Source organism: Triturus cristatus, chromosome 3_2 (genome assembly GCF_964204655.1).
Source record: "Triturus cristatus chromosome 3_2, aTriCri1.1, whole genome shotgun sequence".
Classification (NCBI taxonomy): domain Eukaryota; kingdom Metazoa; phylum Chordata; class Amphibia; order Caudata; family Salamandridae; genus Triturus; species Triturus cristatus.
The window spans coordinates 90,417,040-90,432,509 of NC_140584.1; the positions used below are offsets into that span (position 1 = coordinate 90,417,040).

At 43.9% G+C, this 15,470-nt stretch overlaps 1 protein-coding gene across 3 annotated transcripts in view; it reads left to right on the plus strand.

The window, feature by feature from the left end:
- The window catches only part of MYLK (myosin light chain kinase), a 1,478,514-nt gene that overhangs the window by 909,124 nt on the left and 553,920 nt on the right, over positions 1-15,470 (plus strand). For all 3 annotated transcript variants that reach the window (XM_085647312.1, XM_085647311.1, XM_085647313.1), the window contains one exon: positions 11,694-11,831. In XM_085647312.1, the coding sequence (XP_085503438.1) occupies positions 11,694-11,831 (138 nt within the window). The remainder of the gene's footprint in view (positions 1-11,693; positions 11,832-15,470) is intronic.

Genomic DNA, 15,470 nt, shown 5'->3' on the forward strand with positions numbered 1-15,470 from the left:
GCCATCGGACTCCCACTGAGTCACTGTAGATTCACTAATTAACTTAAAGCTCTCAGTATATATCATTAATGATGCTGTTTCTTTTATTATTAGTGATGCCATATGTGGGATTCTGACCATTGTATGGTGGGAGCTTCAGTTATGATTTACATAGTTTAAATTTCTTTTTTTATTTAGCAAACATGCTCGCCACAGAAGGACTTACATCAAGGCATGCTGACTCACATGTCACATACATGACATATGCATGACAGGGCAGAACTGGAAGCAGAAAATAATCAGATCTACATGGGCGCTTTTATGGCCCATCAGTAATATCAAACCCTTCCACACATCCATCTGCCACCTCTGAAGTGAAGGCTTTCCCACCCCTGATTTACTATTTATTTTCAAAAAACCCTAAATTCCTCCCATGCTCCTCAAATCTCCTCGTATTTCTTAAGGCAGCCCCAGCTTTGATAGAATGTTTTTTCTGCTGTCATGCAGCAGTCTAAGTCTGTTTTCCAATCATGAAGTCTAGGAGGATCCTTCGAACCCCATGACACGCTATATTCCATTTGGCCCACCTTGCTGCCAATAGCAAACAATTACTTTGACATTTGGAGCATGACTCTTCCCCTGAGATCATTAGTTAGAGCCACTTCACATCCATGGGGATCTCAAGAGCCAGCAACTCTGACATTGCCTGTGTGACCCCACTCCAGTATGCTTGTATCACTGGGCTCTCCCAGAGGGTATGAAAGAAGGTACCCTCCCCTCCAAATTCCAGCAAGCACAAGGACGTGAATGACCTCCCAATTTTGGCCAGCCTGGTCCTAGAGTAATAGGAGCATTTGGAGCTGAACCAGGCGAAACCTAGCACAAATTGCCACCTCTCGCGGGATCTGTATGGCCTCCTGCCAGTCATCATCTAAACCACTGAGGTCCTCTGCCCAGGCCTCCCTCAAAGCCACCAGCGTATCAGGCGAGTTATTAATCAGTTTGCAATAAATCATGGCTATAGCCCTGTCGGGGATATGCTCAGTAAGTAGGCGATCCTCTAATGGAGAAGCCTTCGATAGTTGCTCTCACTCCCGTATGTGCTGTGCAAGTGCATTCCCCAGCTAGAGATAATTGGACCTTTCTGTTCCACTCAGCTCAAATAAATGGCATAGCAGTTCAAATGTGATGTAGGCCTGATCACGCAAGACATTCCCTAAATGTTCTATCCCCAGCCGTTCCCACCCAGAGAAGCCCTGCAGCTCACCCACCTCACAGAGCAAATCACTATATCATAAGGGGGTCATATTCGTTATCAGCCCCCTCCACCCCAGGAATCCTGTGGCATCTCTCCATGCCCTGATCACTACGTGTGTATGTTGTGGCAGCCCCCTCTCTCACTTCCTTTGGTAAAGGAGTGCCCCATGCCTCCCTCGCCCCATAGCCTGTCTGTCTATTCTATATGCTGGTTCCTGTCTATCTACAAAGCCCATTCATTCATTACGAGCAATTGAGTCACTCAGTAATATTTGGTTATGTCCCGGATCACCGATCTACCCTCGTAGACGCGCTGCTGTAGCTTAGTAAGCGATATGGCGGCGCCCCGTCCTGCCAAAGCAACGCGTGCACTTCATCAATCTGACATAAAAAGTCCTTGTGGACTGGATATGGCGTATTCTGGAGCATATATATCAACCACAGTAATGTAATTTTATATAATGCTGCTCCACCCATCAGGGACAGTGGAAGCATACCCCAGTGCTTGACGTTCCCTTTCAGTCGTTCCAGCTGCAGCTGAAGATTTCTATCAAAGAAGTCCCGGGGGTCTCTAGTTATGTGGATTCAAATATATTGGAAACTATCCACACACAATGGCACCAGGCAAGCACTGGGGAGTCTCACCTCTCCTCCTGTGAGTGGGAAGATCGGGATTTCGACCAATGGAGGTGGTCCGATTCGCTAAATACAGCACTATATCAACCGCATATAGTGATATACGTTCCTCCCAGTCTCCATCACAACTCACTCCCCTCAACAATGGATCCTGACCGATCTAGACAGCAAGGGGCTCAAGGGACAGGACAAAAATCATGGGGGAGAGGGGACAACTCTGCCCAGTGCCCTTCTTTAGGAGGATAACGTGAGAAACCGCACTGTTAACCCTTACCCTCGCTAGAGGTTGATGATACAGGAGTCAGACCCAGCCACAGAACTTTGGCTCAAAGCCAAACCTCCATAGCGTAGCAAACCAGTAATTTCATTCAATGCTGTTGATAGCCATCCTTGCATCTAGAGACAGTCCCACTGTAGCTTCCGTTCTTATGCATCATCCCGAACAGACGGTGCAGATTCACTCGAGTACTCCTTGGGGCATAAAACCGGACTGGTCCGAGTGTATAAGCTCCGTTATTACTGAGCGTAGCCTGGACGCCAAAATTTTGTCCAGCACCTTAACTTCCACATTAAAGAGGGAGATGGGTCTATACGACTCGCACTCCGCTGGAAGCTTGCCTTACTTATGTATGACTACCAACAAGGAGGTCCTCTGATCTTGTGAGAGACTCTCCCCCTCACATGCCCCATTAAACATGGCCAGCATATGCAGTGCCAACTTGGCAGCCATTCCCTTAAATAATTCGAGTGGTAGGCCATTGAGCCTGGGTGCTTTACCCGATTAAAGGTCTCTTATCGCTGTCGCTAGCTCTTCTACTGTTTGATCAACCTCCAATGATTCTCTATTTCCCTTAATAAGCGTTGGTAGAGATAGGTCTCGTAGGAGGTCTGTACAGTCCATTAAGGACTGAGATCCAGTGGCTCTATATAGTTCCTCATAGTATTCTGCGAAGGAGTCTGGCGGTCCAGGTCATGCCCCACTTGTCTCTTACTTCTAGCAGACAAGAGCGCTGCTTATCTCGCTTCTCAAACAAGGCCAAGCGCTTGCCCGTCTTAGCTCCAATATCGTATATGCGAAGCTGCATTCCCAGTGCATTTTTGCAGGCCGCACGCTCCATTAGGGCTCTTAACTCATGTTGACTAAGGTGCAATCCTGACACCTAGCTGTACAATCTCCTCTTATAGAGCAGAACAAGCATGTCTGAGTTCCTTTTTCACCCCCCATGATCAATTGCTGATCTTGGCCCTGCAGAACCATCTCAAAAGCCTCCCACAGCACACACACCGACTCCACTGACCCAATATTCTCCGTAGTGATTTGTCCCCTACTTAAGCTTTTCTCTAATCTTCTCGTGTTTTAGATACCTTAGATCTATTTTCGGGGACAATGAGAAGACTTTGGTGGGACCCTCTTATATTACCCCAACCGGTGAGTGATCTGAGAAGCCTCTTGGATAGTGTTGGGCCGCCCTGAAGTTACTGGCACTTTTTAAGTGGGTGCAGAGATAATCCAGCCAAGAGAAGCTACTATGGGCTGGAGAAAAGAATGTATACTGTCTCAGGTGGGGGTGCTGCAGGCACTAAAGATCTATCACACCTAGTGCCTCCAGGTAGGGATTAAAAGTACCCTGATCAGACAATGTACATGAATCAGTCTGTCTGTCTATAGATGGGTCAAGAACTGCATTCATATCCCCTCTCAGAACCCAAATCCTATCCGGTAACCCTAAAAGCACAGCCCTCACCTCTGGGAATGTGACCGTGTGGTGTCGTGACGGTACATAAAAGGAGCATATTTTGAGGGTGAGCCCCTCCCACACAACCATTATGGCCACAAAGCAGCCACTAGGATTGTGCCATATCCGGCAGACTACTAGTGACACTGATTGTTTAAGTAGGATCCCCACCCCTCTAGAGTCAGTTGTATACCCAGGATGGGTGACCAGTTTATAACCAAATCTCTTTCGAGCCCTATATTAATTACCCCTAAGATGTGTTTCCTGGGGTAGAACGAGGTCTGGGGAGTGCTTGCGCAAGTATTGAAGCACTAGCGTTCGTTTTATCTTATTCCTCAGACCATTGACATTCCAGGGCCAAATATTCAGCCCAGAGTGATCACCACCAACCATGGATAGAGAGGTTGTTATGCCTGTGCCTCTAGTCCCTTCACATCCTATCCTTCCCTGTCATTCTTCCTAATCACATATCAATTATTCCCAAGACGAACGCATCTTCTGCATATGAGCAAGCAAGTTTGAATAATAACCCAACCAATGGACCATGAATGCTCTCAGATCATTGAATTCACCACCTCCCATCACATCCCTGTATCATGAGCTCAGAATTGCCAGCGCCCCAACTCGCAGAGTGCCTGTTGCCCCAGTGTTAACAAATGAATACTTGGGTGTGTCACATCGCCACCTAATGTTTAGATGACTAAGTGTCCTTCCAAAAACAATCTCATCACTGACCGTGCCATTAAATGTTCAACCACAACGTTTCAAAGTCATAACACCCCAAGGCCAGTCAAAGCCTGTCCCTTATTCTTTCATATATTGACTCGTCATCTGGACCACCGTGTTCACAGCCTGGGCACATTGTGCACCCTTCCAAGACCCCCATAGTTTTAGGATACTTGGGTTCCCCCTCTCCACATTAATGCTCATGTGTCTGACTGGCCTGTCTGCATACGTTTCCACTCTGGAGAGGCCCAATGATTAGCATCCCCACCAGAGTCCTGGCTCCCAGTCTTTGCCCCTTTCCGTCTCACCACTGCCAGCCTTCAATCCAGTTTCACGCATCTTCGGGAGTCAAAATGCTATGTCTTGCTGTCCTAAATGACTTGTAGCTTGGCTGGGTAGAGCATCATATATTTGATTTCTTTGTCTCTCAGTGCTTGTTTGACTCCTTCAAAGCTGCATCTCTGCCTTTGCACCTGTATAGTGAAGTACGGGAAGAGTCGAATGACTGTGTTGCCAACATGTATGCCCCATGCAATAAGCCACTTGCAGGATTGCATCCCAGTCCCTGTAGTTAAATATGCGTGTAATAATGGTGCATGGAGGTGCTCCTGGTTTCGGTCTGGGATCCAATGCCGAATAGGCCCTCTCGATCAAGAAGAACTTGGACAAGCACTTGGGGCGAAGGGTGTTGAGTATCAAGTCCTACAAGTAAAGATCAATGCTTGGGCCCTCTGCCCCCTCCGGGACCCCTACCATACGAATGTTGTTTCTCCTAGAGCTTCCTGGTCCTCCAGCCTCGCTACCATGATGATATTTTGCTTAGTCAGGGCTTGAATTTGCTCCTAAAGCATTTTTGTTGTGGATTGGAGTCCTCCAATATTATTTTTTGACGTCTTCATCTTGTCGGAGATTTTGCCAAAGCCCGCCCTTAGCAGGCTGACATCTGTAGTGACGGTGTCCAATTTTGGCTCAATCATGCTTTGGAGCCCTTAAATTGCAGCCATTATTTCCCTCAAGGAGGGTTCATCCATAGAAAATTGTGGCTGGTCTATTAGTGTATCATCATCACTCCCCCAATCTCCCGCAGGGGACATCACCACTGTGTACTTGTCTATCTTGTTTAATTGTGTGGGTTTGGGCCCATGATTTTTTACCATGTCCCCCACCGGTGCTTCGCTATTCACAGTGTGCCGTGTGATGTTCTGCGGTAGGAGCCTGAGTAGTTATAAGTCTGTTTCGTGGCAGGAGAGTGTTCTGGCAGGAATGCCCGTCACAGCCGTGCCTCCGGCACTTCCCCTCAGCAGCTATCCAAACAGGACGATAGGACATTTCAGGTCCTCTCCTCACCAGCCAAAACAGGCCTCGGCCTAGCACCATCCAATATTACCTCCCAGGTAAATGGGCCCACAGGAGCTCAGATGAGCCTGAGACCATCACTTGTGTCCTGCAACAGTTCAAAGCAGGCCTAGGCACCTCCTCTGCTAGCCGACGTGGATGTTCTCAAATAAACATTACCTTGGGAATCCTGATGGGCCAGAGGGAAGCACCCACACTCCGCAGCCGTCCAAAGCAGGCACAGCCATCCTCTCCACCAGCCGATGCAGGGCAACAGGTGCCCCCGGATGTCCAGTCCAGCAGACGGCAGGTCCATTCTCTGTCTCAGAGCCTCCAAATGCAGCGCCGGGCCCCACCGTGCCCCTCATGCTCATTTCATGCAGCCGGGTTATCCAGGCCAAGTCATCTCTACCTGGGGCTTCTCCGCTGCCACCTGTACTCACCACCCCGTCCACTCGGCACCTCCTCTGCCAGGCGATAGGCACTGCGGTCAGGACTCGGGAAGAGAGGTCCCCGTCGTTGCCTGAGATGGTGCTGCAGGGGACCCTCTCTTTTCAACCCTCGGGACCTCCACAATGAACCGCAGCCCATTCGGGCCGCTCCTCACGTCCACATGGCCTTCAAGTCTTCGCCGCAAGTAGTCGGCTCAGTTAATTGTTTACACCATCTGCAGCCGCAGATTAGCTCTCGGGCTCACTGCACCCCCGGTAGGGCAGCTTACTTCACCACTGCATGGATCATTACGAATGTAGGAAGCATAAGTCACCGATAGCTACAGAGTTGTCCTAGAAAGAGGCCATCTCAGTTGATAGTTAGCCACGCCCGCTGTGATTTACATAGTTAACCATCACCCTCAAATTTCAATGGTTTTTAAGTTTAGATTCTGATGGATACATCAACCTGCAGATTCCTCACCTCTTTAAATTCTCAAGCACCAGTCTTGGCCCTGAAACATTTCTCCAATAACTTTCCCATGCCGGTAGGGGGAAGCCTGCTCCACTTCGGACCCACACAAGTGACGTCACTGGTGCCATAAAGTGTCCCCCCCCCCCCTTTGGCATGCTGACATCAGTTCCCTTTTTACGCTCCTTCGACACATTTTGGGGTCCATCCTCAGAAAACATTCATTTGATGATTTTCGTTTATTTATCTATATTTTGGTGCAGTTCGTATTGAGATGTCACAGGCAAAACAATCATAATTCAAACAGTGGAGAGATTGTGAGTGCCAAATGTCCATCGCAGACCCACACAGCATCTTCTTATTGTGCCTGGGATCAGATCTTGAGACCGACAAATGTGTATTCTGTCAAACAATGCACCCTAAGGCTCTTAAAGAACAGAAGGCCAAGATGTTTATGGCCAGAGCCCAAGATGAAAAATGCGGTTGAGATCAAGAGCTCCATTGCTTCCATTTTCAAAATCTTCAAAACAGAGAGCAGAAGAAGACCTGGATCTCAGCAACGATCTTCCATAAGAAAGTTACCAAAATCTCCAAGACCAGCAAATTCTCCTCATCCAATATTGGATACTGAAAATCCACCTCAAGATTATGACATACCATCTCCGACCGAGCCGGTGTCTGCAGCCCCAGCATGCCAGATGCAAACTGGAGATCCGGTTCTTCCTATGGCGTCATCTCAACAGCCTCAGTCAAGCACCCAATACCCCAACTTCTGACCTGGGGACAGATTCATCCATCTTTCAGAACATGAAGTTCAACGTGTTTAATAAGGCCATGATTCCTACTGGTGTGCCTCTTGGCTCCACTGCTCCTCTGTCTTACACAATAGGAGAGATGCCGTCTCATATGACACCGCTCACTCCCTTGTTTCCAATGCCACAGGTCTCTTGGTGAATCCACTACCATCACCAGCATTCACAGGATCGCTGCTGAGGATACATAACCTCCTTCTCTCTCCACGCTCCAAGCCCAACTCTGTTGGTGTCAGAGCCCATCACCTCTCTGGTGTCACACTCGATTCCAGAGGTACTGAGGCCACAGTTTCTAGATCCACCGGCTACAGCAGTATCCCCTCCACTTCAACCTTTCTCTTTGCCTTCACCAAGGCTTATGATCCCTTAAAGACCAACACAAGAAGCAAAAAGGCTTTTGGAGGAAGAACTTTATTTTTAGAAGAAGGTGAGATGCAGGGAGGTTTATTGGAAGAGGATAATAAAGGAGATATTGACCAATCAGTTCTAGATCCACAATACAAAGGACTCAGAGACACAAGTGGTCTATCTAGACACTTCCGTAGAGTGGGAACTCCTATCCCTATTAGGCATTCCTCCCCCTGAAATCACCTCTTAGCACTCAGTGGTACAAAAGCAACAGATATGCTAAACTTTAATATACCTTCAGCAGAAAATCAATCTAGCATACTGACCAAAGTCCTTCATTCCTCTGCTCATACCTCTGAGCCTCTCCTTCTATTTAATGAGGGTCTTCCTGAACCTATATTGGCAATATGAGAGAAACCAACCACCTATGCAGTTGTTTCTTTGTAATAACCCGAAGGTATAAATCAGCACCAAGGTACCCTGCCATCCTTCAGCCCATCCTGATCCTGAAAGTTTTGTAGTCCAAGCTTCATGCTCATCAAGGATGACACCAGGATCATTTCCATCCATCCTGGTAAATGGTGAGTCAAAAATATGTAACAATATGCAAATAAAACATCGGCAGGCAGCATGGGATTAAAACCTATCAATGCCACTTGCTTGCTAGTAAGATATATCCATGCTTTACTAGAATCTGCTCAAGCTGTTACTCCCATCATCACGGAGACCCAAGAGGCCATTTCTCTAAACTAATATCTGATGGACAGGCTGCTGCCAAGCAATACATCTAGTCAGGTCAAAATACAGCAGATTCAGTGGCCAGACTAATGGTACGTCAGTTTCCCTCTGCCGCCATGTCTGGCTTAAAAACTCTGGGTTTTCTCAAACAACTTTAATGGGCCTTACATTTGGTCGTTCTTGCCTCTTTTGGAACACAAGCTGATTCTGGTCTTGAAAGGTTCAAGGACAGCAAGGCAACAGCCAAATCACTGGGTCTTCAAACTCCCATGAAAGATTGCAGACAGTTAAAAAAGTTGGGTTCTCTTTTCGAGGCCGACAACAATAAGACCTAGAACAACAACAGCAGCAGCAATTATCCGACCCACTCTACAAGCAGCACAGAAGCACACACATAACGAATCTTCACAAAGGTAATGGCGGTGGTAACTGCTCACCTAAGTAGGAAGGTGCATTTCTGTTTTCCCTTACCTGGACGACTGACTACTCAAAGCTAGCACACCAGAGAGACAACTCAACTGTTGTACAACGTCAGCTTTTCCATCAACAAGCTCAAGTCCCACCTGGTACCCTCTCAGTACATACTGTTCATAGAGGTAGTATTGAACACTACATCACATCAAATCTTCTCTCCAAGTCAGAGGGTTTAGGACATTCAGGCTATGATTCCGATGTTTCTATGCCAGGTCATATTAGAATTAAAGGATATATGACCTAGTCACATAAATATAATTCTAATATCCTATATTTGTTATAAATTACAAGAACTGCACCCATCTTAGTGTTAAAAAAAATGTATGGTAACTGATGTCAACATGCCAACGGGGGCGATTTTTGGTTATGATGTACCCTGAACTGCATTGTGGATTTGAAGTGCAACCGGTGCCCCCTACTGGCGTGGGATAGTTTTTGGAGATATGTTGCCAGATGCAGACTAGCACCTGAGACATTCAAAAGGTGAGGAATCTGCAGATAGATCTCATATCCACCAGAAAGAGCACTGCCAAAGATAAGTAACTGGTTCTTCAGAACCATAACATCACTTCAGATATGTGTTAGGGGATTTCTGTGGTTTGTATATAAAATATGTTACTGACAAAGGAAACTTTATAAAATCCATACACCACTATTAAATGCCTACATTTTTGGAGCATATGGGTCAACTAGAAGTTGCAAAATAGAGGGGTTACATGAACCCTACATGTTAACTTCTGTGCCAGGCAGTGTATGTATGGCTGCAAAGAAAGCCACCTAACTTCACTTACATTTAAGTAAATAGCACAGACCTTATTGGGAAGCATAAGGAGCCTGAACAAGAACAAGAGCTTAGGGCATGATACAGCTGTCACATCGAAGTGTGCAAAAAGTAAGAAGTTGTGTGTGTGTGTGTTTGATAGCTAATGCTCCTATACGACAGGTGTCCGGAGTTTACTCCTGAATTCCTTGAGGACTAGAGTAATTCGGATTACAGTAGGTCGCCTGTTTCAGGTCATGGGAATGTAGTTGGAGAAGGCCTGTCTTGTTTTTTTTTTTTTTCTTGCAGCTCTTTAATACACATAGGAAATTACAGCCAACACATTTCGTTCCTTTTGGAACAAATATGTACTTCTTCAGGGCTACAAATTCGTATTTTTTTGTATTGTTTCAGTTATTGATCCAATGATCCCTTATCTTTTCTACTTTTTGCAGTATTGTCTCATAATAATGAAGCGGAGGCGTGTTCAGCATGATTCTATCATAAAACATACAATTTTACAATGTTGGAAGTATGAATGACATCCTGCCGAACATGCAGCTTCATTATCATGTGACTAAACAGCACGTGCCTAGCAAAAATGTATGTGTCCTCATGTTATGCAACTGGTGCTATGTAAAGCGCTCTGATACCCGATTCGGGTCAAGTTCGCGCCATATAAAACTCTGTAAAAAAATAAAAAAATGTAGAAAGTATATGGGTTGCAAAAGGAACTAAACACGTTGACTCTTATTTTTTATGTGATGGAGAATAAATAGAATCTTTAACTGGCAACTTGGACTATTTGTCAATTCAGTACATTCTGCACTGCGCCCTTTCCCTCTTGGATATATGGTTTGTCTCTGCACATGGTTGTAGTGGTATTTGCATTGGTTGAGTACTGGGAGAAGGAGCACCCGAGGGCGAAATGTATGTAAAGGACTAATGTGGGGTGTGCTTGGTTTTCCCTTGGGCAACAGCTGCTTAAATTGTTGTAATCAGTTTACCTAAGTTATTAATGAAGCAATGACAGCCTAGTTTGAGTGATTACTGTAACCTGTCTATTGTCCGAACTTGTAGGTTTCCATAAACCCAATGGTGTAGCTGCCATTGTTGCTACAGGTGCAGTGGCACCAGGGCGCAGAGGTCTGAGAGGCCCACCGAAGCTGATTATTGCTGTATTTAATCATTTAAATAGTGGGCAGGGAGTCCAAGTCCTTCCTTGCACTTGGGGTCATGACACCCTTGGGGCAGGTAAATGCCTGACATGCCGGGTCAAGTTCATCCTTACTTGGCACACAATTAAAGTATTGGAATACTTCAAGAATTTCTTTTCAGAACCTATGAGTTTTTAGCAAATGTATGCTATTATAGTGTTGTAAAGTTCCCTATTTGGCATTTTATTTCAAAAGGCTCTTGGGAAGTATGCCACACTTTTCTGACTCAACTTGAAAGTTGGTAATGCTTATCTGTTTAGTGCTATTTCATGTCATGTTCACATCCACCTACGAAAACATCTCCAGCTGCCACTACTCTCAAATGTCTGAATGGGGCTCAAAACTCATTAGCACAAAAAAGTAAAGATTTGAAGAAAAAAAAATGCACAATTGTTTTTTTTTTTTGCAGCATAGGTGATTTGTTGCAAAATTTTACGGGCATGGCATAGAATGGTACCTTTTCTAGCTTTTTTTGGAAGCAGCACGAGCCTTGAAACTGTTTCTTGTGAAGACAGTTCACCAGTCACATGGCATGCCTGCCTCTTTTGTGGATTCATGCCTGTAGAATACCAGTGGATGATACATATCCTTTAAATAGTGTGTATTGAAAAAGCAGCAGTTGCTCTTTGGTGAAGTTTAACGTTCTTTTGGTTTAACAAAACTTTCAAGGAAGTGCTGCCTAAGTAAATCTTGGATCATTTGAAGTCATTCTTCAACAAATGTTTGAGCTGCAGATTCTGTGTTTTCTCATGTACATATTTTGTCATTACAGAAAAGAAGGTCCCAAAGAACATCGGACGTAGCAGAGTACTTCAGCCCACCAAAACATCGCCTCCCGTCTTCCTTAGAAAATTGACAGACCTAAAGGTTATGGATGGAAGTCAAGTTATAATGACAGTAGAAGTGTCAGGTAAGTTGTTCTATATTAACGTTTCTGAAATGGGTTACAAGAATTCATTCATTGCAGCAACCTATTATTTGGTTTCTTCTGAAAAAGATGGTTAGATAACTGAGAACATGTACACCACAAACCCCAAAGGCTTTGCTGATCTTGAACTGAGTTGTATGGGCTGGAAATCCTGAATGAATTTGATAAGAAGAAAAATATAATGCTACACCACCAGAACCTCATGGAAATGTCCATACAGTCACTCTGTTATCCTTAAACGAACCCCGTTACTAAAGTGAGAGTTTTTCCAAATAAGATGTTTGGGATTGAGAACCCTGTAGTATTACGATGCTTCCCTGTAAAATATCCCTACCACAAATATTGTTGTGAATATCAGCTAAACATAAACTTTCTGGAGTTGATTTGGGTGGCTGATCTTCTCACCACCGTTTTTGAGGAAAATTGTGGAATGAATGAGAAACAATAGTACTTGTTCATGTACCAGCCAACTTTGTTCAAATCGAAAATGCACAGGCACTTTTAAAAAGTGCAAACCACAGAGTTGTTAAACTACTTTAGTAGGAGTTTGAGGAGTAGGAATATTAAGCAAAACTACTTAAAACTTGCAGCTACTAAGCAACTACTAGGTGTCAATCATGCATATTTGATGTTACACAGAGAAACCATCAAAAGACAATTCGGATGGCCCATGTATAAAACTAGCAAAAGTGTTCTTTCAAACTGGCACAGCTCTTATAAAAGTTGGCTGTGAAATATGACTAAGTTTAATGTCATTGTGATCAAGCACAAGAACCTATAAGCAATTAGTATTTCACAAATATGATTTCTGGCATCTTAACAGTCTGCTCCTACAACATAAATAGCCTAGAGGGCATTATAAAAGAAAGTGATGCATAGGTTTTGTTTTGTACAGTTTAATGTTTTGTGCTTTCAGGAGACATGTTCACGTAAGCGTGCCAGTATTCCTAGTTTCCCCCATTAAGAAAGCTTATCATGCACACCCATCTAGTGCCTTGACCTATATTTCTCATCAAATTTTCATTTCAAACTAACAAAACTGGCACTGAAGTCTACACTTATCTTAGCTTGTAAGATCGAAGCTGGTATGATACCGGGTTATGCAGGACAAACTAAATAAGTCATTTTCATAAGGATGCATCTTTACTCCGCAGCCCACCAAAAGAAAACAGCTCAGGCATTTGCTTGACTGCTTAACCACTTTTTGTTTGCAACTGGAGATTTCAATTTCAATCTTTAAATTAACTGACCAGATGATGGATGGACCTCTAAATATAATGCCTATTGGCAGATTTCTGATATAGTTGCACCACTTTTGGGATATGAAGAGCTGGGGTACCTCTTAGATAACATGTCTTCGGATTGAGATGTCTAAGTAGAAGGTTTATAACTGACCACGAATTGAGCTCACTCACACATCAAACTTCGGAGAGAAGATGTTGAATTTCACCTTTATTTCACAATCTATGTTTACAGTTGGTAATGGTTTCGCAATCGCAGATTTTTAAAATCTATTGTAATTGAAACAAGGGGGTAATGTATTAAAAATTGGGACTTGAAACGCGAATGGGTCAGTTATGGGCATGTTAAGTGATCACCTATTGTTAGTAGAGAAATGACATAGTGGAAAGAAGAGCATCGCAATGCGCTCGTTGAATTGGTATTTGGGACTCAGTAAATAATTTAGTCTCTGTGTTATTAACCCCAGAAGGGAAGAATGTTTGTGTGGGAGAAATCATTGTAGAAATTTCTGGTTTACACAAAAATTAAAGTTGCGGAGAGAGAGGTGAAAAATAAACCGGAACCTTAAAAACCCTCCAAGTGGAACTACTATAGTCAATAACGTGGGCAATCTAAATAAAAATGTACAAGGAAGTAGTTAGGGATGTGAGAAAGAAGCACAACGATAAACTTAAACAGTGGTGGGACTTGTTTATATTATGTGACCCCAACGATTCCCAACACTTCTGGGTGATAATTAAGTATATAAACAACCTTAAATACAATATGATGGGAGTGACAATTCTTCCAATTAACTGGGAAAACATTTAGAGCAACTGTATGTCTCAGAAAAGTAAGAACAACCAACTTGCAAACTTACAGCTTTGCTCCCATCCAAAAATTGCTATAACACAGGTAGCATGTTTAACATCGGACAGAGATTATATGGTGCCCCAGGACTAATTGGCATTTCTGCTGCCGTTTTTATCAGGGCCCGCATTACGATAGCTCAGTTTTTAAACTATTGATATCTCAACTCCATTTTCTCAATTTTTGCCAACTGTCCGTGTAACACCTAATTTAAAAAAAAAAAAAGTTGCTTCCAATCCTTCTAACTATTGTCTCATAGCCCTGCTGTGCCAAGGTGCTGCAGGCTTCATGAATGGATGACAAGCTACATGCCTGTACTAGCTCTGACAAATTGCTTCCTCGTTGTTAATATCTTGTACAGTTCATCAGATCAAAACCTGCTGGGAAGCTTGTTCCATACATTTTAGGGTTCATTTCATGGAGTTTACAGAGGGCTGCTGTGGTCACAACTGACGAGTTGCGAGATAGCACCATCATTAGAGAAAGCCATTCAATCCCCAGACAATAAACCACGAGCAAATTAAGTTTGATTAGAATGGAACTCGGTCTCCTAAGATCAACACAAAACAAGGATTCAATTTGTGTACCTGATCGCATCCGTGTTCTTCAATTTATATATAAAAGATATGGGCCCCTTCATAAACAAGGTTAATAGTGATCCTATTGGACTAATGGGCAATGAAGTAAGGACTCACAGCATCCTTATGATACATCATCTACAGCAGAACTCAGGTGGGACTCCTCAGGTTACTACATGACTCGACGCAAATTGAAAGTTCCAAGTTGGGGGTAAACATAGAACAAAACATGGCCTTGGTATTTTGCCTCAAGAAAAAAAATCCAGGTCAGTGGTACTTAGGAAGGCAAAAAAAATGAAACGTGTTTGTACATATAATATACGTGATGGGTTATTTTCCATGAGAGGGGCGGTCACCAGTTCTACCTTCTGGCAATTAAGTCAAGTTGTCTATCCCCTCTAAGTTTAACTGGCTCCTCCTTGTCACCCATGCTAAAAGTGGTTAAGAGTAAATTCATGTGCACTTTGGCATACGGTCACAAATTCTTTCCAGGAAAATTATTATGCTGAATGGACGTTGATCAGTGCAGCATATACAAAATACTTTTTCACCTACCAAGCTCAACGAAGCAGTCTCAAGTAAGGCTTGACTACCAGTTTATCAAATAAATATCTTTAAGGCATAATTACCTAATTAGACCTCCGATTAAGAGTTAGGAGTGAATGTTTATGACTTAATCCCGTGGAAAGGACACTATCTGTGGAAACTGAAATTTGCTAGGTCTAAAACCGCACTGATTTTCAACTTTGTAGGTTTTCATGCAAGGTGGAGATGGAGTGAGGCAGATAGAAGAGATGTTATGGAACTACAAGAGATTGCCTTATATAACATGTCATTATGTTGGGGGGACATTGGGATATCAGTGCTTTTCCCAAATCTCCTCTTGTGTTGTGTTCAATCTATCCAGGTCCATAATTTTCAGTTCCACCTCAGCTGTATAGGACAGCAATAC